At 44.1% G+C, this 27,656-nt stretch overlaps 1 protein-coding gene across 4 annotated transcripts in view; it reads left to right on the forward strand.

The window, feature by feature from the left end:
* PCMTD1 (protein-L-isoaspartate (D-aspartate) O-methyltransferase domain containing 1) overlaps positions 1–27,656 on the forward strand; it is a 64,276-nt gene that overhangs the window by 31,406 nt on the left and 5,214 nt on the right. For all 4 annotated transcript variants that reach the window (XM_044293165.1, XM_044293166.1, XM_044293167.1 and 1 more), the window contains 2 exons: positions 21,586–21,688; positions 24,956–25,127. In XM_044293165.1, the coding sequence (XP_044149100.1) occupies positions 21,586–21,688; positions 24,956–25,127 (275 nt within the window). The remainder of the gene's footprint in view (positions 1–21,585; positions 21,689–24,955; positions 25,128–27,656) is intronic.

The raw sequence follows: 27,656 nt of genomic DNA on the forward strand, positions 1-27,656 counted from the left end.
AGAGATCAGTTTCCCAGACCTAGGGGGTCAGGAGGTAGAGGCTTCATGTTTGGAAGTTCCTCCTCCTCTCAAAAGGACAAGCTGTCTAAGAAATGACGCCAGACTACAGGTAGGAGGGAGACTAAAATTCTTCCCCTCTGCCTGGAGAGAGGTCGCAGGGAAATGGGTAACCAATATTGTAACAGAGGGCTTAAGGCTGCAGTTCAGGGGACATTGTCCTCAGAGGTTTGTGGTGCCAAAAAAATCAAGAAAGTTGTCAAAAGAGGTAGATCAGCTGTTGGTGAAAAGGGTGTTAGTAATAGTACCAAGGGCAGAACAGGGAAAGGGCTTCTACTCTACTCTGCTCTTGGTCAAAAAACCGGACGGATCCTACCGAACAATTATAAATTTGAAACATTTGAACAAATATCTAGTAATAAAGAGATTCAAGATGGAAACCATAAAATCTGCAACTCATTTAGTTTTTCAGGGTTGTTTCATGGCGGTGGTAGATTTGAAAGATGCATATCTACATATCCCAAAGCATCCCCTTTTTCAAAAATTTCTGAGGGTAGCGGTTGCAGAGAACAATGGAACCAGACACCTTCAGTTTCAGGCCATGCCCTTCGGCCTATCTACAGCTCCGAGAACCTTTACCAAGGTGATGGCGGAGGTAGCGTCCCTTATTCGACAAGGAAGATATTCTGTTCCTACCCTATCTGAACGACTTCTTGATTATTGCAAAGACGCGGGAAACATGTCAAAATTCGGTCCAAATGGTGATTCGGATCCTGGAGCATCTGGGTTGGATGATCAATTTAAAGAAATCAAAGTTGGAACCCAGCACAAGCCAGATATTCTTGGGACTTCAGTTGGACTCTGTGCGACAAAGCACTTTTCTTCCAGCAGAGAAGATAGTCAAAATCCAGAACGAAGCCCGGAGAGCACAGGAAATTCCGAGGATGTCAGTCCGAAAGGCAATGTCCCTGCTAGGATTAATGACTGTCTGCATTCCAGCAGTTCGTTGGGCACAATTTCAGATTGAGAGGGTGCACTTAATTAAGAAGGGCTTCTCTGAAGCACTGACTTCCACCATTCTTAGTAGCAGGAAAAAGGTGACTAACACTATTTATGCCAGAATATGGAAGAGATTCCTTTCCTTTTCAGGTCTGGACACCGGTGTTTGGCCAGAGAAAATTTCCACCAGACAGGTCTTAGAATTTTTACAAAGAGGTTTGTCCTTAGGATTGGCCAAAAGCACTCTGAAGGTTCAGGTTTCGGCCCTCTCCGGTTTAAGCGGTAGAAGCCTGGCCATAGATCCCTGGATAGTCAGGTTCTTCAAGGCAGTTGATAGGGTTGCACTTGTTAGGGGTCCCAGATTTCCCCCCTGGGACTTGAACCTAGTCTTAAAAGCTTTGACCAGTCTCCCTTTTGAGCCCATTGAGGAGTGCTCGATTTAAAATCTCACATTAAAGTTGGTTATATTAATAGCCTTAACTTCAGCACGTAGAGTTAGCGAGCTTCAGGCCCTATCTATTAACTCCCCGTTTATGACCATACGCGAGGATAGAGTAATTCTTAGACCAGATCCAAAATTCATTCCTAAGGTACCTTCTAAAACTAACAGGTTGCAGGAGATAGTTTTGCCAGTCTTTTTTCCAAACCCAAAATCTGAGGATGAAGATAGATGGCACTTATTGAACGTAAGAAGGTGCCTGATCCAGTACCTTTGGAGATTGGAGAAAATCCTCATCCTTGTTAGTATTATACGCTGGGGCTCGAAAAGGTAATGCTGCCTCCAAAAGTACCATCGCTAGGTGGATTCGAGAGCTAATTTCCTTAGCCTACTCTTGTTCTGGTCTTTCTCCTCCACTGTCTTTTGAAGGCTCGCTCTACTAGGGCGATGTCTACCTCCTGGGCAGAAAGGTCTAACGTCTCTATTGACCAAATCTGCAGGGCGGCCACGTGGGCTTCTCCCTCTACTTTCTATAGGCACTATAGACTTCAGCTCGACTCTGTTTCTGACCTCCTTTTTGGTACTAAGGTGTTAGAGGTGGTCACCCTCCCTTGAATTCTACGTAATCTCTCTGTGGTGCTGTTGTGGGGAGGGGAAAAATGATGATTACACTTACCGGTAATCGGATTTTCCTGACCCCACGACAGCACCCGTCTAATTCCCTTCCTAAGGTGGTGGTTGGTGCTAAATTTCACGTGGTGTGATACAAAAAAAATAAAATGGATATATTGTGTTAACCACAAGGGGAGTCCCTCTCATGCTCTGTAAACCCACTGAGGTGGGAGAGTGGCTCCACCTTTTTTATGCTACAGGTTTCCTGTCCGTGGAGGCGGAGCCATCTCTCAGTGGTGCTATCGTGGGGTCAGGAAAATCCGATTACCGGTAAGTGTAATCATCATTTTCAGAAAAATGCTACTGACATTTGGTAGAAAATGTACCTAGTTTTACATGATTATACAGTATGCATTCCAAAAGGGGAAAAAAAAAGAAACAGAAAAAAAGCAATTTTTTAGTAGTTAGGGAATTTATCAATAAAAGTGCATGATTTCTCTTTTCATATTTAATCCCTTAGGATATCTCGTTTCCAATTTGAATATCCAATATGCTTCTCTTAAATTAACTTGGTGTTTTATATCTCCTCCTCTTATGGGGGTTTTAACTTGTTCTATAGCATATGTCTTTAAATATTTGGGGCTGCGGTTGTGTTTTTCTATAAAGTGTCTAGCTACATTAGATATATTGACATACGAGTGGTTGTCTATATAATTTTAAATGTTCCAGAATTCTGTTTTTGAATTTTCTTGTAGTGCACCCTATGTACATTTTATCGCATTGCTCACACCAGATCACATAGACTACTGCTTTTGTGTTGCAATTGATATACGACTTAATATTGTATGTCTGTGTGTGATCTGTGTTAGAAAAGGTTTTTGTATTTTGTACGTAGTTGCAGGTGCGGCATCGCTAAATGCCGCAGCGTGTGAACCCCTTGTATGTAAGCCAAGTTGTAAGCTGTATGCAAGCCAACCACTGTTACGAATAAGAACCTTTCGAAACGCGTCAACAGCCTACACCAGAGAGAATTGAGCCTTGTATTGTCTGTGCACAATTGCTAAATAAAGACTGAGAACTTGACACTTCAAAAAGTGAGTGCTGGAGTCTGAATCTTCCTATTATTTCACTACATACAGAAATTTCACATGTAACTTAATCGTGTAGTACCCGCTGGCAAGTATAGCATGACATCTCTACAGGGAACAGTGATGTTGGAAACATCAGTGAAGCCTAGATAGGAGGGATTACAACTAAGATCGCAGAGATTAATCTGCATGCAACCAAGGATTTCTTCAAAGTGCTGTAGTGCAGATAAGAGAGGTCTCCCTAGCCCGTGTAATAACAGTTTTAAGGGGGAAGCAGGATTTCTGACAGGATCCCTTTTAAAGTCTATGTACACCTTCGGAGGCAATTATTATTTTTTTTATTGCATTTCACTCATTTTGGGCTAAAAATAATTTTTTTGATTGGTCTTTATTAAAAATGTGTAGCCATTCTGTCATAAAGAGTTTTTTCTATCTGTGCGACTGGTACTTTGTCCATTTAATAACCCTTATCATAAAAAAAATACTAAGAGGTCATAAACACTTATTTAAAGGAGTTATCCCATGAGTAATGGGAAAAAATTTGAATCAGACATCATATAGTACATGACAACCGCACTCTAATTGAACTAGAACCAGCCCTGTGCTTCACAGGGATCCAGAGATCTCCAATTCATTGCTCTGCTAGATTTCTATCAAGGTGGCACCTTAAGGCTTCTTTCACGCGGGCGAGAATTCCGTGCGGGTGCAATGCGTGAGGTGAATGCATTGCACCCGCACTGAATCCGGACCCATTCACTTCAATGGGGCTGTGTACATGAGCGGTGATTTTTCACGCATCACTAGTGCGTTGCGTGAATATCGCAGCAACAGGCCCCATAGAAGTGAATGGGGCTGCGTGAAAATGGGGAACATGGTGATAAGGGGAAATAATAGCATTCTTAATACAGAATGCTTAGTAAAATAGTGATGGAGGGGTTAAAAAACAATTAATAAACTCACCTTCATCCACTTGAATGCTCAGCCTGGCATGTCTTCTTTATTTTTTTATGAAAAGGACCTGTGGTGACGTCACTCCGCTCATCATATGGTCCTTCACCATGGTGATGGACCATGTGATGAGCACAGTGATGTCATCTAAGGTCCTTTAGCCAGGTCCTGAGGAAAGTAGAAAGAAGAGGAGATGGGATGTGGATGGGGTGAGTAAAATTTGTTTATTATTTTTAACCCCTCAATGGACATTTTACTAAGTATTCTGTATTATAACCATGTTATAAGGGAAAATAATAAAATTTACACAAACCGATCCCAAACCCGAACTTCTGAGACGAAGTCCCGGTCTGGTTACCAAACATGCCGATGTGTGAAACACATTATGGTTTATTGAATAACTCGGTAGCTATACTAAATGTTTAATTACATGCAATTACAAAAGGATTCAGATCCAGGTGCTGGTTTGCAAACTGTAGTTTTAATATTTTAAGCCATATTCTTATCAGTAAGATAAAAACTGAGTGTTTGTAATGTGAGAGATAAGGAGCCTGTCAGCTCCTCAACTGTCGGAAAAGAGAGAAAATCCAAAGGCTGCTGCTACTAGAGCATCTCAGCCCTGTACAGAAAAAAGGCTCCATATTTTTAATAAAGACCAACTTAAAAAATGATTTTCAGCTCAAAATGAGTACAATGCAATAGTAATAAAAAAAATGCCCCCATATACTGTAGCCTTTAAAGGACACCGTTCTGGCTGCCACCACTCGGGCACTCGGGAAACTGGCTGCATATTGCGTTATTGAATGCAATAAGCTTGTCTAATGGTGGCTGCCGGCACCTCTGTGTAGAGAAGGGGTGCACAACCTGTGGCCCATGCTGCTGTTCTGCGCGGTCTCAAACCATCTGATTTCTCGCATGTATGTTTCATATCAGATAGAAGAGTAGCACACCGCTCAGGAACCAGGGTGGGCAAGTACTAATAGTGCACTTTGTAGCCATCTGTGGTTCCCCCACCTATCAGGAGAATGAAATCTCTTGCCCCCTATGTGCCACTTCAGAATAGATGAGAGTTAGAAAGGTGGCTGTCTAGGTATGCGGCTCACTCTGTTGTAGTTTATGGATGTTGTAAAATGCTAGGCTGTGACTACAACACCCATGATGTACAAGGAATGCATGGTCTCCCCCTCTCTAAAGTGCTTCTTGGGGGAGAAAGGGCCTGCTTTTTTACTAATAGGTGGGAATCTTGGAATCAGACATTTATGGCATACACTGTACATTTGATATGCCCTAATTGTCTCTGATAGTAATACCCCTTGAAATGGGTTGTCTCGCCTCAAACAGTTTTGGCATGTCTCTAGGCAAGTGAATATAGGAAAGTGTTGTGTTTGGCTGTTTTTAGAAGCCCCATAGAAAAGAACGAAGAGTGCAGTGTGCAAGTGCAGCCACTGCTCCATTTACTTCTATGGTGCAGCAAGCACTCCCCTATTTTTGGCACTCCCATAGAAGTGAATGGAGGGTGACCACACACGTGTGGTGCACTCTTATTCTCTTTGTTCTAGAGATAGGTGCGGGTCCATCTGAAAAAAGGAGCCAAAGTCCTAGATTTTACCCCTTCTTAAAATCATCATCATTGTGGTATAGCGCTGGCTTGTCAGCGCTGTACTGGAGTACGGATTACTGGCTGCCATGACGAAGGCTGCACAGGCCAGAGCACAGTTACACTTTAAAGGACATCTCTCAGTAGATTTGTCCCTATGACACTGGCTGCCCTGTTACATGTGCACTTGGCAGCTGAAGGCTTCTGTGTTGGTCCCATGTTTATAGGACCCTATACTGCTGAGAAATAGTATGTTTTATTATATGCAAATTAGCCTCTAGGAGCAACGGGGGCATTGCAGTTACACCTTGATAGAATAGGCATTTCTATCATAGTGCCAGCCATGTGCGGTCCGCAAAATGCGGAACGCACATGGCCGGTATCCGTGTTTTGCTGTTCTGCAGTTTGCGGACGTGTGAATGGACCCTAATACAGATTTCTTCAGCCGCCAAGCGCACATACAACAGATCAGCCGGTTTCATAGGTACAAATCTACAGACAGATGCCCTTGGCAGTGAGTTAGTATTACAGAGTGGCCCTTGAACCAATAAAAGGTTGTGTACCCCTGCTATATGGGATCAGTATCGGGATAAAATGGTGCTCCAGCCACAGAACATAGACCAAAATAACCAAATGCTATTGCAGAATGTGTAATAAATGGGTGTGTAGATTTATCTGTATCTCTGTATGGGAGGGGGGATACACGGTGTACATCTGACTGAGAGTTGTCTAAGCCCAGCCTGATATGAATGGCTGTAGCACAATATTGCAAAAGCAGTTGTGACACGTTGCTGAAAGCCATTGCAGCTGCTAAATTAGATAACCTATCACCGGTTGTGACATGGTTCTCTATTTCGCACGTCCCTGTGTCCAACTTAAAGTTCAGATTGCTTAAATGTTTTGCAAGAAAGTGCTTATGACTTCTGAGCCGCTCCTGGTTTTGGCTCAAAATCACTGATGGAAATCACGGACTGTGTGAATGATGCATAAATGTGAAGGGGGAAGTTATCATTATGGGAGACTTCAATCTTCCTGATGTAAACTGGAAAACCAAAATAGCTAGTTCTGCCAGGAGTACAGATATTCTAAATTCCCTACTGGGATTATCTCTACAGCAAGTAGTTGAGGAGCCAACCCGGATGGAGGCCATTTTAGATTTAATATTCACAAATGGGAATTTGGTATCTGATATTACTGTAGGGGAAATCTTGGGATCTAGTGATCACCAGTCAGTGTGGTTTACTTATAAGTACAGTGACTGAGTCACACCACACAAAAACAAAAGTTTTAGATTTTAGAAAAACTGACTTTTCTAAAATTAGATTAGTGGTATACGAGTCCCTATCAGATTGTAACAGTTTCATTGGAGTCCAGGAGAAATGGGAATACTTAAAAGTGGCACTATTGAAGGCAACAGAAAATTGCATTAGGCTTGTCAGTAAAGGCAAAAAAAGGAAGAGACCACTGTGGTACTCAGCAGAAGTGGCCAAAATCATTAAAAACAAAAAGATAGCATTTAGGAATTATAAAAAAAAAAAAACTAGGATGACAGGCAAATTTATAAGATTAGGCAGAGAGAGGCCAAACAAGTTATAAGAGCTTCTAAAGCACAGGCAGAAGAGAAATTAGCTCAGTCAGTGAAAAAAGGCGATAAGGCATTCAGATACATAAATGAAAAAAGGAAACTAAAACAAGGAATTACCAAATTAAAAACAAAAGAAGGAAGGTATATGGAAGAAGATAAAGAACTAGCTGACTGCCTCAATGAATACTTCTGTTCAGTTTTTACAAAGGAAAATGAATCTTTTGATGCATGTGTCTTTACAGAGGAAGAGGTTCTAAGTCAACTGTCTAAAATTAATACAAATAAGTCACAGGGGCCTGATGGGATACACCCAAAGCTATTAAAAGAGCTCAGCGGTGAACTAGCAAAACCATTAACAGATTTATTTAACCAATCACTGGCAACAGGAGTCGTCCCAGAAGATTGGAAATTAGCAAATGTTGTGCCCATTCACAAGAAAGGTAGTAGGGAGGAATCGGGCAACTATAGGCCAGTAAGCCTGACATCAATAGTGGGGAAATGAATGGAAACCATACTTAAGAAGAGGATTGTGGAACATCTAAAATCCCATGGACTGAAAGATGAAAAACAGCATGGGTTTACTTCAGGGAGATCATGTCAAACTAATCTTATTGATTTTATTTTATTTTATTGGGTGACTAAAATAATAGATGGCGGAGGTGCAGTAGACATTGCTTATCTAAACTTTAGTAAGGCTTTTGCTACTGTCCCACATAGAAGGCTTATCAATAAATTAGAGTCTTTGGGCTTGGACTCCCATATTGTTGAAAGGATTAGGCAGTGGCTGAGGGACAGACAACAGAGGGTTGTAGTTAATGGAGTATATTCAGTCCATGGTATTGTTACCAGTGGGGAACCTCAAGGATCTGTTCTGGGACCCATATTGTTTAATATCTTTATCAGCGAAATTGCAGAAGGCCTCAATGGTAAGGTGTGTCTTTTTGCTGATGACACAAAGATTTGTAACGGGGTTGATGTTCCTTGAGGGATACACCTAATGGAAAAGGATTTAGGAAAACTAGAGGAATGTTAAAAAATCTGGCAACTAAAATTTTATGTTAAGTGCAAGATAATGCACCTGGGGCGTAAAAACCCAAGAGCAGATTTTAAAATCGGTGATACAGTATCTGAGGAAAGGGATTTAGGGATCATTATTTCAGAAGACTTAAAGGTAGGCAGACAATGTCATAGAGCAGCAGGAAATGCTAGCAGAATGCTTGGGTGTATAGGGAGAGGAATTACCAGTAGAAAGAGGGAGGTGCTCATGCCGCTCTACAGAGCACTAATGAGACCTCATTTGGAGAATTGTGCGCAGTACTGGAGACCATATCTCCAGAAGGATATTGATACTTTGGAGAGAGTTCAGAGAAGAGCTACTAAACTGGTACATGGATTGCAGGATAAAACTTACCAGGAAAGATTAAAGGACCTTAACATCTATAGCTTGGAAGAAAGACTAGACAGAGGGGATATGATAGAAACCTTTAAATACATAAAGGGAACCAACAAGGTAAAAGAGGAGAGAATATTTAAAAGAAGAAAAACTGCTACAAGAGGACAGATTTAAATTAGAGGGGCAAAGGTTTAAAAGTAATATCAGGAAGTATTACTTTACTGAGAGAGTAGTGGATGCATGGAATAGCCTTCCTGCAGAAGTGGTAGCTCCAAATACAGTGGAGGAGTTTAAGCATGCATGGGATAGGCATAAGGCCATCCTTCATATAAGATAGGGCCTGGGGCTATTCATAGGATTCAGATATATTGGGCAGACTAGATGGGCCAAATGGTTCTTATCTGCCGACACATTCTATGTTTCTATGCATCACTGCAAAATCCAGATAATGCATCATATTTATGCGGTAAAAACGAACCCCATAATTGTATGGCAAAATTTTTTACATTTTTTTTCCTAATACAAACCCATCTGGGTTTATTTTTTTATTTTATTTTTCAGCTTTCCACTATATCAGGGGTACTCAACAGGCAGACCGAGGTCCAAATCTGGAACTCTGTTACCCACTGTCCATGCCCCTGTGTGTCCCGCATCCAGCTGTATTTGAGTCCTAAGCACGGTCATACAGTTGAATACCATAGTGAAGCAGGGAGCCAGCAGCTCCCTGATCCACCATTCCCTGGCCAATGCTCTCTGACCCCAGCAGTGAAGAAATGATGTCATCACCTGCTAAGGGAGAAAAGTGCAAGCCCCAGGATGATGTGCTCTTTTTATAAAACTATATCGCTATTGATGCACTTAGTGGGCATATCTCCTGTGAGAGGGCACTAAAGGAATATCTAGTATGAGGGGGCACTAAGGGCATTTCTACTGCAAAGGGGTACTAAACTGGCATATCTAGTGTGGGGGACACTAAAGGGGCAGATCTAGTGTACGAGGGCACCAAAGGGACATATCTACTGTGAAGGCGGTACTAAAGGGGCATATCTGGTGTGAGGGGGCACTAAAGGGGCATATCTATTGTATTGGGGCTCTAAGGGGGCATATCTACTATTAGTGGAGCTTGCACCACGCTGTGCTTTCTGTGGCTCAGTGCAGCAGGTGCGGTGACATAATTTCATCTCGCCTCCCAGTGCTGAACAGCCGATGAGTAATGAAGAAGCAGGGAGGACCTGACAGTTGGGTAATGTGAGTAGATGAGGTAATATGGGGCATCACACCTGAGTTGGGCCACTTAAGGGAACATCATACTGTGGGGGCATTTAAGAGGGCAAGACTCTGTCTGTGGAGCCACTTAAAGGATGCTAACTCAGGGAGAATTAAGGGGCATCACTGTGTGGGTATCACTTAAGGAGACATTAATTTGGGGGGGACATTTAAGGGGCCATCACTGTGCATGGAACACTTAACAGACATCCTAGTGGACATGCATTTAGAAGCATCCTACTCTGTGGGGGTACTGAAGGGGCATCATACTGTGTGGGAAGCCACATCAATATTGTAGGCGGCACTAAGGGGACATTTTTATTGTTTTATTGTGTTTGGGCACAATTACTGTTGGATGGGATTAGAGGTGAATCGTATTGTAAAAAGAAATTGCTGCAGTGTTACATGCCACCGGTATTGTCGTCCTTGCATTTTATTGTGGCTCAGACCTGGACCTGATGGCAGACTCAGGTTAATGGACCTTTACAAAAAGTACTCGAGTACCCCTGCATCATGCATTATTAAATGATTCCATTAGAAAGCACAACTTGTCCTGCAAAAAAAAAACAACCCTCATATGGCTGTCAACTGAAAAAAGTGATTAAAAAAGTTATGACTTCAGGGAGTAAAAAAGTAAAACGTAAAAATGGAAAATCTCTCCATTCTTCAAAGGTTAAATTATACACTGCTTTGTCTTTTATGTCACTTTAGTTTAGTAATGTACCGTATTTTTCGCCCTATAAGACGCACCGGCCCATAACACGCACTTAGGTTATAGAGGAGGACAATAAGAAAAAAAATGTTTTCATTACACCTCAGGTCAGACCCCAAATATTAATCAGACCTCAGCTCAAAGACCCAATGTGAATGACCCCCCAAACAGACCTCATATCAGTCCTCCATGCCTCATATCAGCCCCCAGCCATATGTAATCAGCCCCAAGCCATTATTCAGAAGCCTCAAATCACAAAATAAACCACTTGCCTCTCCTGCTCCTGGACACCGCTGCTCCTACCCTCCAGCACGTTCCTCTTCATCCTGCCGTCGGCTGTGCTGTGAACTGGAGCGCACAGCGTGAGGTCAGAGAGCGTGTGCACAGCCGAGGACCAGGAAGCGGTGAGTACAGAGCCTTCACCGCTTTCTGGTCCTCCGGTACTAATGAGCGCTGCCATAATGGAAGCGCTCATTAGTATTTGCCCCATAAGACGCAGGGGCATTTTTCCCCAAGTTTGGGGAAGGGGGGGGGGGGCGGAGTGCGTCTTATGGGGCAAAAAATACAGTAAATTAATAATCCAGAGTTTGCTTCTTTAGTGGTCAAGGAGGCCAAGACATACAGGTGTTAGGTTCCCTTTAAAATTTGGCAGGGATTATATCGGCATGAATGTGCAGTATAATCTGCAGGCAGCACGTTATAAAGCTGAAGCAGAAGAGCAGATTGATATAGTCTTGTTGGAAAAGATTGTGAAAGTAGTTATACATTTATATTTATGCATAGGCCCCATTCACACGACGATTATTGGTCCACATCTGATCCTTATTTTTTGCAGATTGGATACAGACTCCTTTCGGCAGGACTGCAAAAGGTGCGGAGAGCACTTCACATCCTGTCCGCATCTGTATGTCCGCTCCGGAGTCCTGCAAAAAAAGATAGTTTTCAGACAAACATAGGCATTGTTACAGTGGGTCCACAAAAAAAAGTATGCAACACTGACGTCAAACTTTATTTCCATAGCATCATCACGACGGCATACAAGGAGATTGACCCCTGACCTCTGTAGGGGCAGGAACAGAGAAAGGTTAAATACCCTCCTCCCACCACCAACACCAGTGTTTCCTGTCCCTACAGAGGACAGGGCAGAGAAAGGTCTCCCTGTATGCAGGGAGATGAAGCTAGGAATTCAGCGTGGATACCTTAAGAAATCGCCGGCATCCTGCATGGCGTCCCCCTGCCCTCCCGCGGTCCAGTACTAACGCTGGGCAGGGGTGTGGGGCTCTACCTCATCCCGATTTTCGGGGCCTGTTCCCCGGCGCAGTCTCCCCTCCGGCATCAGCGGCAGCTGGGTGCGCGCCGGCGCATTGGGCGCATATGTATGACGTCACGCCCGGCGACCCGGAAGTGACGTCGGTGGCGGCAGCATGGAGCCTAATTTAAAAACCGAGGCCTGCTCCGGACAAACGCTCCCAGGATCGGTCCCCCACTGTGCGGTACCCTTACCTTTTGGGAAGAAGCGACCATGTCGGTACCGGAGCGGTCCCCCAGAGCGGAGCCGCCGCCAGCACTGCTAACTGTGAGTCCCCTTCGGGGGTATTTATGAATGGGTCAGGGAGTCTGTTGATCCCCCTCTCCCACGATGATATAGGGGGGGGGGGAGAGGAGGAGGGGGCTCTTGCTCCACGCTCAGTGCAGCTACGGCAGGGCGCAGGCCCCTACATCCACCCGCGTGCCCCCCCCCCCACCCTCCTCTTGGTGGGTCATATTCCTTATACTTGCCGTTTCATCTCTTTTAGGCAAAAGAAACCCCGAAAAAGATGGGGAAGTCACTCAAATGTGTCTCCTGCTCTAGTAGACTCCCTGACGGCTACCCCAAAAAATTGTGCAAACCTTGTATCTCAAATATCGTACGGGATGAGGCACCCTCCCTAAAAGAGGAATTAAAAACTATGATTCAGGAGGAGATCCGTTCATCCCTGGCCCACCTGTCCGCTAATCCCCCCGATTTGCCGCAACCAAAGAAAAAGCGGGCTAGATCCCCATCCCCCTCTGATATAGAAGTCGTTGCGGAGGAAAGTGCCCACTCTGTTAAGTCTTGGGAGGAGGGGGAGAGAGTCTCTGACTCAGACGACGATGGACGTAGATATTATTTTTCTACGGAAGAAATATCCGACCTTCTGAAGGCCGTAAGGTCGACCATGGGTGTGGAGGAGGTACAACGTACCCATTCGGTACAAGAGGAGATGTTTGGGGGCCTGAGGGTTAAGAAGACCCGTGTGTTTCCCATCAATGAAAACATTAGGGATATGATCCTTGATGAGTGGACAGACCCAGAAAAACGACTGGGAGTCCCGGCAACGTTCAAAAATAGGTTACTATTTGATCCGGAGGAATCTAAAATTTTTAATGAAATTCCCAAGATTGATGTGCAGGTGGCCAAAGTGAACAAAAAGACGTCCCTTCCATTCGAGGATGCCTCCCAACTCAAAGATTCGATGGACCGTAAGGCGGACAGTCTCCTCAGGAAATCCTGGGAGGCGTCCATGTTTAACGTTAAAACCAATATTGCGGCTACTTCAGTCGCCCGGTCCATGTATCTTTGGTTGGGAGAATTGGAAACTCATATTAAAGACAGAGCGTCTAGGGAGCAGATTCTGGAGTCTCTTCCCCTTTTAAAATCGGCCACGGCTTTCCTGGCGGATGCCTCTGCCGAATCAGTTCGGTTTTCCGCCAGAGATGCAGCACTCTCCAATGCAGCTAGGAGAGCCCTCTGGATGAAGTGTTGGTCGGGGGATAAGACATCTAAGCTAAAGCTATGCTCCATCCCCTTTTCCGGAGAATACGTGTTTGGCCCGGTGCTAGATAAGATCCTAGAGAAGGCCGCGGATAAGAAGAAAGGGTTTCCGGAAGATCGCCCTTCCAAACGCCGGTATCCTTTTCGCCCCCCCTCGGGTCAAGAAAAGAGCTACAGGGGAAAAGGGAAATCGGGGCGTTGGAGTTACCCAAAAGGAGGAAGAGGAAGAGGTCAGTCCTTCTCCCAGCAAAAACCTTCAGATAAGCAATGACGGCCGAGTGGGGGGAAGACTCTCAAGATTCCTGGGGTCATGGGAATCCATCTCCCAGAACCCCTGGATTTCCAAGGTAGTCGGTACAGGCTATCAGATAGAGTGGTCTTCAAGACCCCCAAACAAATTTTCTCTGACACGGTTCCAAATGAACCTTTGGCAAGGAGTCCAGAAACTTCTTCAGATGAACGTAATCTCTCTGGTCCCACCTCTAGAAAGAGGCAAGGGTTTTTATTCAACTTTATTTTTAATCAGGAAAAAAGAAGGTACCTTTCGGACGATCATAAACCTGAAACCTCTAAACAAATTCATCCGTTATCAGAAATTCAGGATGGAGACCCTAACATCTACAATCCCTCTGTTAAGCAAAGACGTCTTCATGTGCACTATAGACCTGCGAGACGCTTATTACCATATTCCCATTCACGCCAGCTCCCAGTGTTTTCTCCGGTTTGCAATCCGGGATATATCAGGAAACGTCCATCACTACCAGTTCAGAGCCCTTCCCTTCGGGATTTCGTCTGCCCCAAGAATATTTACCAAAGTGGTGGTAGAGATGGTTGCCTTCGCCCGAAGACAGGGACTCATGATAATCCCCTATTTGGACGATTTCCTTCTGGTCAGCGAAAGTCGCAGACAAATCAATTCAAATCTGAAGGTCTTTCTCTCCATCCTAGACGACCTGGGGTGGATCGTAAACGAGGAAAAGTCCGTCCTCACCCCCTCAAGGGAGGTTCGTTTCTTAGGGATGATCCTGGACTCCCGAAAGCAAGCACTGTTCCTACCTCAGGACAAAATATCAATTCTCCGACAAAAGGTCAGGTCCTTTCAAAAGAGAAGATCTTGCTCTATCAGAGAGGCGATGAGCATGCTGGGTCTGCTGACATCTTGTATTCCGGCAGTCCCCTGGTGTCAAATACACTTCAGACCCCTTCAGTCCTGGATACTGAGTGTCTGGAACAGGTGCCAATCCTCTCTAGATCGCCAAGTAAGTCCTCCATCTCGGATTCTGCAGTCCCTGAATTGGTGGAAAAACCACGAGAACCTATCTCGGGGAAATCCCTGGCAGAAGACTCCCCAGTTGCAGGTAATAACAGACGCAAGTCTGTCCGGCTGGGGCGCAAAGGTCGGGGACCGTATATTTCAGGGCACTTGGCCAGATTCGATCAGATCCCAATCATCGAATTTCAGGGAGCTGAGAGCAGTCTGGGAAGCATTGAGGGCGGCAGAGGAAATGTTGTGTCAACATCATATAAAGGTACTATCGGACAACACTACAGCCATTGCCTACCTCTCCCATCAAGGGGGAACCCGGTCCGTAACCCTTCAGGCACTGGCAACAAAGATCTTTGCTTGGGCAGAACAGAAGGTGGCCTCTGTGTCGGCAGTTCACCTGAAGGGGATACTAAATCAAGAAGCAGATTTTCTCAGCCGCCACAGGATCGATCACACAGAGTGGTCTCTAAGTCCAGAAGTCTTCAGGTTAGTGGTAAGGAAATGGGGGTTGCCCGACGTAGATCTGTTCGCCACCAGGGCCAACTCAAAAGTGGAAACATTCTGTTCCCTAAACCCCAGGGACAGGCCTCATACATTAGACGCCTTCGCCGTCCATTGGCATTGGAACCTATGCTATGCCTTCCCTCCACTTCCTCTAATCCCGAAGGTGGTGCAGAAAGTTCTCCAGGACAAGGTCACGGTGATTGTGATCGCTCCCCTGTGGCCAAAGAGAAGTTGGTTCTCATCTCTCCAGAGACTTTCTCTACAGGATCCATGGCCCCTTCCGGTACGGGAGGACCTACTCCAGCAGGGCCCAGTTCTACACCCAAACCCGCAGTTTCTGAAATTAGCAGCTTGGATCCTGAGTTCCAAACCCTGAAACTTCAGGGACTATCAAACGAAGTTATTGCTACTCTGAAAGCTTCCAGGAAGAAGGTAACGTCAGCGATTTACCTTAAGATCTGGAGACGTTTTTGTTCTTGGAGTGGGGATGAATCGCCACATTTACATAAACCTAACATCCAAAGAATACTGGACTTCCTACAGCGAGGTCTAGATCTGGGACTTAGGCCCTCTACCTTGAAGGTCCAGATCTCAGCCCTGGCTTGTTTTTTTGACCAAGATATAGCCGGTCATCGTTGGATCAAAAGATTCATCAAGGCAGCGACGAGGCTCCGCCCAACGATCACCGCTCGTGTCCCTTCCTGGGATCTGAACATCGTTCTTACAGGCCTTACCTTACCGCCCTTTGAACCCATGTCTGACTGTCCTATAAAGTTATGGTCCTTGAAAACGGCCTTCTTAATTGCGATAACTTCAGCCCGCAGAGTAGGAGAATTACAAGCCCTATCGATCGGGGAACCCTACCTCCGTATTCTAGATGATAGATTAATTCTCCGTCTGGATCCGGGGTTTCTCCCCAAAGTGGTATCAAATTTTCATCGGAGCCAGGAAGTTACCCTACCTTCCTTTTGTCAACACCCTGCTAATGACAAAGAAGCCACATTTCACTCTCTGGATGTTAGACGGGCAGTCTTAAACTATATCTCTGTGACGAAAAAGTTTAGGAAGTCGGACAGCCTACTAGTTCTCTTCGGAGGAAGACTTAAGGGCCAGAAAGCCTCCCGGTCATCTATAGCCAGATGGCTCAAAGAAACTATTAGTCTTTGTTATCAACTACAAAATCTTACATGTCCAGTCCACATTAGGGCCCATTCCACCCGGGCCATGTCCTCCTCTCAGGCTGAGAGAGCTGGGGCTTCTCTGGAGGAAATCTGTCGTGCTGCCACTTGGTCCAGCATTCATACTTTTATAAAGCACTATCGCCTGGATCTTTCCAGATCATCTGATCTGTCCTTTGGGCGGAAAGTCCTCCAGGCTGTAGCCCCCCCTTAACTGATATATTTTTTATATCTCCTTGTATGCCGTCGTGATGATGCTATGGAAAAACCGGAATTAGACTTACCGGTAATTCTATTTCCATGAGATCATCACGACGGCACGTTATTCCCTCCCTTGATTCAATTATTTGACCTACCCAGGTCTCTAGAAGGTATGGAGTAATACCTTTTTTCTTGTTTTTTACTGTTCTCCACCACCGGGTTGCTCTGTGTGATTTTGGAAACACTGGTGTTGGTGGTGGGAGGAGGGTATTTAACCTTTCTCTGTTCCTGCCCCTACAGAGGTCAGGGGTCAATCTCCTTGTATGCCGTCGTGATGATCTCATGGAAATAGAATTACCGGTAAGTCTAATTCCGTTTTTTTTTGTAGATCTGCGTTTTTTGGGCTGCAAAATACATACATTTGTGTAAATGTATGTATTTATATATGAAGTCAAGGAGGCGGTCCTATCAGTGACTGACCGCTATCTCTGTATGCACAGTCATAGAGGGCAGGCTGTCAATCACTGATGGGGCCGCTGATCGTGGCACCTGGGAGTGAAGGCAGAAAGATGCCTTCCGATCGGAGCCCCCTCAGTGAAATAGGCTGCCATGGCAGCCTGGTTTCTTATATATATAAAATATATAATGTGTGTGTGTTTGGATCACTCCACTCCCCTTTCCCAATTTTACATATAAAAATACATAAACAATTAAAAAAAAAAACATATTGGGTATCGCCGCCTCCGTCGTCTGAACTATTAAAAAAAAAATTCATGTGCGGTGAATGCCGTAACAGGAAAAATAAATAAAAAAAAAAACACTATTTGCCATTATTATTTTTTTTATTTTATTTTGACCCCCCCAAAAAAAAAAATCTAAAATGTTAAAATGAAAATAGGCCCGGTCTCTAAGGGGTTTAAATAGGTTTCTGATTTATCTTTCCTTTGTGTTCTGCAGGTGCCAGTATAATTGGGTGTATTGGGACTTTTTTTTCTGTACTGTAGTCCCATAGTAATGACTGGAGCAGCAGTGTGCATGTTTGACCACTGGCCCATTCATGCGGGGAGCCACAGAACTTTCATTCTCTTAATAGGTGGGGAACCACAGAACTTCCATTCTCTTAATAGGTGGGGGAGCCACAGAACTTCCATTCTCTTAATAGGTGGGGGAGCCACAGAACTTCCATTCTCTTAATAGGTGGGGGAGCCACAGAACTTCCATTCTCTTAATAGGTGGGGGAGCCACAGAACTTCCATTCTCTTAATAGGTGGGGGAGCCACAGAACTTCCATTCTCTTAATAGGTGGGGGAGCCACAGAACTTCCATTCTCTTAATAGGTGGGGGAGCCACAGAACTTCCATTCTCTTAATAGGTGGGGGAGCCACAGAACTTCCATTCTCTTAATAGGTGGGGGAGCCACAGAACTTCCATTCTCTTAATAGGTGGGGGAGCCACAGAACTTCCATTCTCTTAATAGGTGGGGGAGCCACAGAACTTCCATTCTCTTAATAGGTGGGGGAGCCACAGAACTTCCATTCTCTTAATAGGTGGGGGAGCCACAGAACTTCCATTCTCTTAATAGGTGGGGGAGCCACAGAACTTCCATTCTCTTAATAGGTGGGGGAGCCACAGAACTTCCATTCTCATCATGGGTTTTCCAGCAATCACACCTCCACAGGTCGTAATAGGGGATACATTTAAAACTTGGCACAACATCTTTAGGGCTCATTCACATGACCATAGGCCGCAAACAACTGCAGAAATCCTGCATTGCAGCTCAGATCCATTGACTTGAATGGGTCCGCAATCCTCAAAATATGGCACGGATTGGAAGCACTACAAAGTGCTTCCCTGGGCTTTCAGGTCCATGTCTCCACACCACAAAAGATAGGACATGTCCTATCTTTTGCCATATATTATGGATTGCGGACCCATTTAAGTCAATGGGTCTGCGCCACAATGCGGGATTCGCATGGCCATTGTCCGTGCATTGCGGACCGCAATTTGTGGTCTGCAGCACGGCTGGCATATGGTCATGTGAATGAGCCCTTAAGTCTAGCAGTGGAGTGGAGAGATGCTTTCTAATGCCTCGTTTCCACTGAGCGGATCGGTTCGTGTCGGCACAGTTTGGAAGATTTGTAATGGTCCGGTCTATTTAGGTGAGCGTCTCCACTGCAACTTGGGCCGCCGGGTCCATGCGTGGTTTAGAAAAAAAATGCGGAGCGTGACGTCACATGGTTGTGCCCTGCCTGGAACCCCCTCTATGAGCCAGAATGTAAAGCCAAAGCTCATGTATTACACTGCGTGCCTGGCGTTAGAATCTTTGGCAAAATCAACCATTGTCACATTTTAACCTGTCTGTTCACGACTTCCTAACATATATATGTATATATGTATGTATGTATGTTGCCTGTCAAGTATTTAAATATGGCACCCATTTGTGGTGCCTGCTGTTTTAAACGGCAGGCACCTGGGGCTAATGTATGCGATCAACAATAACACTGAACGCACATATTTAACTCCTCAGATGCAGTGGTCAAGTGTGACCCCGCTATCTGTGAGGATAAAAACCGGGAGAGTGCGCTCCTGGCCGCAAACCAGGATTGAGGGAAACAGATCGTGTGTGCGTCAGCCTCGTCCTCCTTGATGATCCGAGGCTGTCTCTTATTAGTTCCTGTGGAGCCTGTGGTAAGGGTCCATATAAACACAGTGAATATTTTCATAGACTACAATACTGATGCATTGGCGTCTGAGAGATTGCTTGTTCAAGTTCCCTAGAGGAACTATTAAAAAGTGTAATAAAAAAAAAAGAAACAAAAAAAGTTTTTCAAAATATGAAACATTTAAAGTCACCCCTCCTTTACCGAAAAAAAAAAAAAATGCATCAACATTATTGAAAACTGCAGCACAATTTTTTATTTTTATTTTTTTATTCCATCCCATTTGAAATGTCTTTCCTTTGCCCACTACATTTTATGCAACCATAAATGGTGTCATACGGCTGTATAAATTGAAAAATAAAAAAGTTATGGTTAGGAGTAAAAAACAAAGCAAAATAAAAAAATAAAAATGGAAAATCGCCCAGTCATAAAGGGGTTAATGCCTGAATTTACAGTCAGAGTACCCTTAGCTCTAGTGATTCTACTGCACGGGTAAGGCTACTTTCACACCTGCATTCGGTGCGGATCCATCTTGTATGTGCACAGATGGATCCGCACCGATAATGCAAACGCTTGTATCCGTTCATAACGGATCCGTTTGCATTATTCATAAAAAATAAAAATAAATTGTCTTGACTTGCATTGAAATTCAATAGAGGACGGATCCGTTTTCAATTGCACCATATTGTATTAGTGAAAACGGATCCGTCCCCATTGACTTACATTGCGTGTCAGGGTGGATCCGTTTGGCTCTGCATCGTCAGGCGGGCACCAAAACGCTGCAAGCTGCGTTTTAGTGTCCGCCTCAAAAGCGGAACGGAGACCAAACGCAGCCAAACTGATGCATTCTGAATGGATCCTTATCCATTCAGAATGCATTGGGGCTGAACTGATCCGTTTTTGGCCGCTTGTGAGAGCCCTGAAATGGATCTCACAAGCGGACCCAGAAACGCCAGTGTGAAAGTAGCCTAATGTATTAACCTTAGTTTGGTTTAGTAAAACTGGCAGGAGGCCTGGTGTCGTGCCTGTAATACAAACGGTACAATACATGGTCTAGTGACAGCTAGAATACTGTGATCACTATTCTGGCATGTGACCGTCATGTGTAAAGGGGTTATTCTGTATTTAGAGTTAAATCAACTCATAATTATTAAAAATCTTTACACGTTTTCAAAAAATGCCTATATCTAAAGGTATTCAAGGACTAATGTTAGTATAGTGCTACCTGCTGTTTCTATTGAACAGGCTTTCTGTGCCGATTCTTGCATATTCTTGCTTCTGGTATCATGAGCCACAGTGTCTTCTCTCCTTCTCAAAGAAGATGCTGATCAAGCACAGTTATAGCAATGCCGTCTCACTCGCTTATTATTTCCTCAGCAGCTCCAACGAGAATAATAGAAGATATTGCAGCTTCAGTAGCAGCCGACTCACCCTACCAGGGATACTTCCGCACACCTGAAAGAACAGAGAGAGTGGAAGACTGAGCATGTGTGTCCACCTCGGTATGTTTACTGAAGTGGACACAGAAAGGCTATCCAATAGAAACAGCTGGTGGCGCTATACTAACATCATTACTGGAATATCTGCAGTTATAGAGTGTAAATGCAAAAAATTTTATAATCATTTGTTATAAAATTCTGCATGAGACAATCCCTATAGAGTACAGTGGTTCATCAAGTTAGAATATTAATTGGTTGCGGGATGACTATTGTGAGCTCAAAGCATTGTAACGGGAGTCCATAACTCTTTGGAAAACCAGTAAATGGTTCCAAAGCCCCAAAATGTCATCCCAAAATAAGACAAAGTAAAGTTTTTAGAAAAATTTAAGCAGATGAAGCAAGTCTATACAAAAGCTGTAAATCACTTTCTATGGCGTGGGCAGGAGCTTCTTGCATAGTACATACATGTGCCCGATAAAAAATAAATAAAAATTACGCCACCACTCACCTGGTGTCTAAAGGAGCAGTTCATCCTGACTCAGACGGGGCAGTACAGGACATGTAGCACCACAGAGGATCTTCTAGACAACTAATAAAGGTGTTTTACCAATGAAATTACTATGTTTATTGATTCGATCTGGGTCTGGGACATTGTACGTTGAGTCTAATTTCAACTTACGATAGTCAAGGGAAGACCATTGTATGTTGAAAATATTGTTTCCTGAAGCCATTGCATCTTGAGGGATCACTATATTTACAACTGCTTAGGAGTTTATCTGAGATTTGACATGGCTGCTTCACTCGATGAAGGGGGTAAAGAATCCAGACTGTTTTTAGACTGGTCCTATTTTATTTTACCGTGTTCTGGTCTTAATCTGTGTTAACCTGCTTTTTTTTATGTCGTAGGTCCATTTGGCATTAACCATGGGGTTGAGCTGCATTCTGATGTGGTGGAATATGCCAAGGAAAAATTGGAGGCTTTCATTAAGTATAGTGATAGCTTTGACAAGTGAGTTCTGACTAATTTAATCTGTATTCTCTGGCCTAACATACAGTTGCAAGAAAAAGTATGTGAACCCTTTCGAATTCTATGGATTTCTGCACAAATTGGTCCTAAAATGTGATCTGATCTTCATCTAAGTCACAACAATAGACAATCACAGTCTGCTTAAACTAATAACACACAAATAATTAAATGTTACCATGTTTTTATTGAACACGCCCTGTAAACCATCACAGTGCAGGTGGAAAAAGTATGTGAACCCTTGGATTTAATAAATGGTTGAACCTCCTTTGGCAGCAATAACTTCAACCAAATGTTTCCTGTAGTTGCAGATCAGACGTGCACAACGGTCAGGAGTAATTATTGACCATTCCTCTTTACAGAACGGTTTCAGTTCAGCAATATTCTTGGGATGTCTGGTGTGAATCGCTTTCTTAAGGTCATGCCACAGCATCTCAATTGGTTGAGGTCAGGACTCTGACTGGGCAACTCCAGAAGGCGTATTTTCTTCTGTTTAAGCCATTCTGTTGTTGATTTACTTCTATGCTTTGGATCATTGTCCTGTTGCAACACCCATCTTCTGTTGAGCTTCAGCTGGTGGACAGATGGCCTTAAGTTCTCCTGCAAAATGTCTTGATAAACTTGGGAATTAATTTTTCCTTTGATTATAGCAATCCATCCAGGCCCTGACGCAGCAAAGCAGCCCCAAACCATGATACCCCCACCACTATACTTCACAGTTGGGATGAGGTTTTGATGTTTGTGTGCTGTGCCTCTTTTTCTCCACACATAGTGTTGTGTGTTACTTCCAAACAACTCAACTTTGGTTTCATCTGTCCACAGAATATTTTGCCGGTACTGCTGTGGAACATCCAGGTGCTCTTGTGCAAACTGTAAACGTGCAGCAATGTTTTTTTGGACAGCAGTGGCTTCCTCTCTGGTATCCTCCCATGAAATCCATTCTTGCTTAGTGTTTTATGTATCGTAGATTTGCTAACAGGGATGTTAGCATATGCCAGAGACTTTTGTAAGTCTTTAGTTGACACTCTAGGATTCTTCTTCACCTCATTGAGCAGTCTGCGCTGTGCTCTTGCAGTCATCTTTACAGGACGGCCATCCTAGGGAGAGTAGCAGCAGTGCTGAACTTTCTCCATGTATAGACAATTTGTCTTACCGTGGACTGATGAACAGCAAGGCTTTTGGAGATACTTTTATAACCCTTTCCAGCTTTATGCAAGTCAACAATTCTTAATCGTAGATCTTCTGAGAGCTCTTTTGTGCGAGGCATCATTCACATCAGGCAATGCTTCTTGTGAAAAGCAAACCCAGAACTGGTGTGTGTTTGTTTTTTTTTATTTGTTTTTTATTTGTTTTTTTTATATAGGGCAGGGCAGCTGTAACCAACATCTCCAATCTCATCTCCTTGATTGGACTCCAGTTGGCTGACACCTCACTCCAATTAGCCCTTGGAGATGTCATTAGTCTAGGGGTTCACATACTTTTTCCACAGGTGTGTTCAATAAGAACATGGTAACATTTAAAGGGATTCTGTCACCTCCCCTAAGCCAAAAAACGATTTTAAAGCAGCCATGCAGCACAGCTTACCTGGATTAGGCTGTGCACTTTTATCTTGTAATCCGTCCAGCAGTTACTCCAAAAAACGACTTTTATTGATATGCAAATGTATCCTGAAGGTGCCCAGAGGGGCGTTTTGTTCTTCTTAGAGAGCCCAGTACCGCCCCTCTTACAGTGCCCAGCCCGCCTTCCTTGCACTGTCTACCCACCGCCCCCAGCCTGCCACAGCCTCTCCTCCCCCTCCCTCACGCCGAACGAACTCTCGCACAGGCGCAGTACCCACTGAGGGCTGCGCCTGTGCGATCAGCAGGAGACTGAGGGCAGGAGCGTCATCCTCGTCACTGGGCATGCGCCGAGCCCAGTGACGTCCGATGCTCGCTCTTCCCTGCTGACTGAGGGAAGAGCGAGCATCGGACGTCACTGGGCTCGGCGCATGCCCAGTGACGAGGATGAAGCTCCTGCCCTCAGTCTCCTGATGATCGCACAGGCGCAGCCCTCAGTGGGTACTGCGCCTGTGCGAGAGTTCGTTCGGCGTGAGGGAGGGGGAGGAGAGGGAGGAGAGGCTGTGGCAGGCTGGAGGCGGCGGTTAGACAGTACAAGGAAGGCGGGCTGGGCACTGAAAGAGGGGCGGTACTGGGCTCTCTAAGAAGAACAAAACGCCCCTCTGGGCACCTTCAGGGCACATTTGCATATCAATAAAAGTCGTTTTTTGGAGTAACTGCTGGACGGATTACAAGATAAAAGAGCACAGCCTAATCCAGGTAAGCTGTGCTTCATGGCTGCTTTAAAATCGTTTTTTGGCTTAGGGGAGGTGACAGAATCCCTTTAATTATTTGTGTGTTATTAGTTTAAGCAGACTGTGATTGTCTATTGTTGTGACTTAGATGAAGATCAGATCACATTTTATGACCAATTTGTGCAGAAATACATATCATTCCAAAGGGTTCTCATACTTTTTCTTGCAACTGTATCTGAGAAACGGTAGCAGCTATTAGAACGATTGAGGGCTGTTCACAAGAGAATGAAGCTGCATGCCAAGCAGTGGTTATAAGGCTATGGTCACCTCTGCGTCATGGTTTTCAAAAGGAAACCATGACAAAGTTCAGATATGTCACACGACTAATGCCAGCGGTGACCATTGACCTAGAATAGGATCCACCTGTCTAATACCTCACCGTTATTATTTTGTTTACTTGTCCTGTAGTTACAGTATGTGAAAGTATATGCACTTGATCACTGCAGCCAATCACTGGCCTCTGTAGTGATGCTAGCATGTATGACACAATAACCCTGAGGCCTGTGATTGGCTGCAGCGGTCACATGAAAGGACAAGTAAACAGAGGCTGTTGGGGGTTTGAATAGGTGAATATTTTTTTTCATTTTATCAACTTTTGAGCAATACCTTTTTTGAAGTGATTCCACAAATATTTGACTAATGTATTTCTGTGTTGGATGTAGGCAAGGTAAAAGAAAGACTACATCTTTTATACAAGTCACTATTTTTGGTTGTATTGATCCATCACAGCATAGCATATGTTTGTTTCGCCTACTGCCACAGCTCCTAGTATAAATCCCATAACGTAAGGCGTCTGGCTATAAGCCGTCTCTACTGATCACCATGCAGGGCAATTTACTGCGATGACCAACCAAGTCTACCTGAATGCTGTACGTGTTGATTTGTCACATTTTGAATTTCAGATTCGAATTTTGCGAGCCTAATTTCGTTGTTGGAAATTGTTTGGAGATAGCGTCAGACAGTCCACAATATGATCGGATTTACTGTGGTGCTGGTGTCCAGAAAGACCATGAAAATTACATGAAAATTTTGTTGAAAGTTGGAGGAATTTTAGTCATGCCTATTGAAGACCAGGTGATGCTTTGTTGTTTTTTTTTTTTTTACCTTATTTTTATCTTAATGGGTTTTCCAGGCTCCAAATATTGATGACCGATCCTCAGGATAAGATAGGCCATCAATATCAGATCATTGGGTTGAACAGAGCTGGGAGCAAAGTGTAGTGTACAGGCCGGGTTAAATGAATGGGAGTTGCGCTGCAGTAAAGTGGGATGGCGACAACACAGCTGTGCTTCTGTTTCAAAATGGTGTTTCTGGCAGCTGCATCGAACAGCCGGTCAGTGGGGTGACGGGTGTCAGACCCCCAACGATCTGGTATTAAGGATAGGTCATCAATATCTGGACCCCGGTAAACCACTTTAATATATTCTGGTGTATTGTTGTGTCTATATTAAAGGGAACCTGTAACCGGTATTTTGGGTATAGAGCGGAGGACATGGGTTGCTAGATGGCCGCTAGCACATCCGCAATACCCAGTCCCCATAGCTCTGTGTGCTTTTATTGTGTGTTAAAAAAAAAATTCAAAAAAAATTATATATATTTAATTTTGCAATTTTGGGGAAAAAATAAAAATAAATGGGTGAGAAAGTGGGCATGGTTAGCTATGTTAATGAGTTTCACTCCTCCAGATTCATCACTGAGACTTTTTTATAAAGTTGCAATCTCACTCCAGTAGGAGGGAAGAGTAGAAAAACTGGAGCAGCTTTTCTAGACAAAGGTGTTTGGTTTAATGATGAGACACATTTATCAAACAACGTGTGACGTATAATAAATGTGGCACAAAATAAAACCGACAAATATTCCCCTCATGATAAATTCACCCACTGCCTAGATTTCTTTCAAGATGCAGTTGAGTTTAAGCGTAGGTTCACCATTTTACCCAAGATTTTCAGGTAAGGGTTCACACCCCTCTGTATGGCTCATTGCAGGGAATGGTTCTGTCCCAGTGTAGATATATATGAATACCATTCTCGGGTAATCAAATGTATAGCCCAACAGAGGGCTAAGCGTGGTGTGAACCAACAGTGACTGTTTTAGTGTCGTTTGAACCCCTGTGTAATGGTGAACCAGACCATGCACACCTATAGTTACGTCCGTTGCGATCAGAACGCTACACGCAAGTGAACCCCCACTTTAGGTAACCTGTCACCAGATAAGATGCTTATAAACTGCGCTGTTGCAGCTGCTGAATGGCGCTCTACTCCAGTTTGACGTGCGTGCCATATGCTAGTTATGATGCCTGAGTGGTGCTGACCACAACCATGTTCTACCTTTCACATACAGTGCGGGAATATTCGAGGTCACATTCACTAGGTGCCCAAGCACCTGCTACAGCATAGTACTAGGAGGGTCTTCTATAGAATCTCCATGAAATGGTGATTCAGTCACTTTACATTTTTCTGTTGCACATTTAGCTGTAGGTAAGTCAGTGGAAGCAGGTATAAAATGAGGAAAAGTCATTGACCATTCTACAATATCCAGGTCCGTAGGTAAGCTGTAATAGTATCTTTCCATCCATATCATTAGATAACTCCTTGGCCTGACCATCCGGTAATTTAGTAATGTAGAATAGCAGCTTATATGGGCCGTGTCTCAGCCCTTAGACCTGTAGTGTGCTCATGTGGAGTGTATATTCACATTAAGCCATGGCTGCCAGGAATGCAGGTGCTGAGATTTGGAATGAGCAGAAGGCAGATCCGCTGGTAAAACTGTACTACATTTCTATGGTAAGTGAGATCTTTTGTAATGTTTTCAGACCAAATGTTGTCGGCCAAACTAGAGAATAACCTCAAATGTATCCTCCTGAATACAGACCCATTCTCTATACTGATGTACCCATAGTTTTCTATTGTGCAAAGGTGTGACAGAAGCATCACCTATTGACAGATGTGTTTATGGCCAAATATATTGGTGCTAATAGGACTAAAATTTATAGTAAATGTTTTACTTTTGCTTTATTAAAAAAAAAAAAAGTCAGTGGCTGTGCATTTTTGTTTGCCTGAATCCAATAAAAAAATAAAAATCTTTCCCTTGTCAGGGGGATTTTTACCATCCCCTTTAGGGCATATTGTAATTATTTTCAAACCACTGCCACCCTATCACTTACATATCATTGACTTAAGTGGAGGAGAAAGAGGGCTTAAAGGGTTTCTAGCGAGAAGTCGTCCGCTTGATCGCATTCCGGAGGAGATGGGCGGGCTGGAGGGACGCGCTGGGCGGCGGCATCTTGTGAAGGTAGACCGATCCTCTAGGTGCTAATGACGCCCCCATAGCACCTAGAGGGTCATTAGCATATCAATATAAGTTCTTTTTTTAGCGAAACGGCTGCCCCAAAAGCTATTATATTAGGATTGTTTGGCAGAGCAGACACTAGCGGATTGCTAGTGTCTGACACCTAATTATGTGAAAACGAAGTGGTAGAAACCCTTTAAAATACATAGGGGTGGGGTCATTTATTAAGATCGGCAATTTAGACTTCGGTTTGAATAACCCCTTGTGCTAGCGGTGGATCTACCGAAGTTATGTAGAGGCGCATCCACCGCCCGT

The sequence above is a fragment of the Bufo gargarizans genome, chromosome 5 (genome assembly GCF_014858855.1).
Source record: "Bufo gargarizans isolate SCDJY-AF-19 chromosome 5, ASM1485885v1, whole genome shotgun sequence".
NCBI classification, from domain to species: Eukaryota; Metazoa; Chordata; class Amphibia; order Anura; family Bufonidae; genus Bufo; species Bufo gargarizans.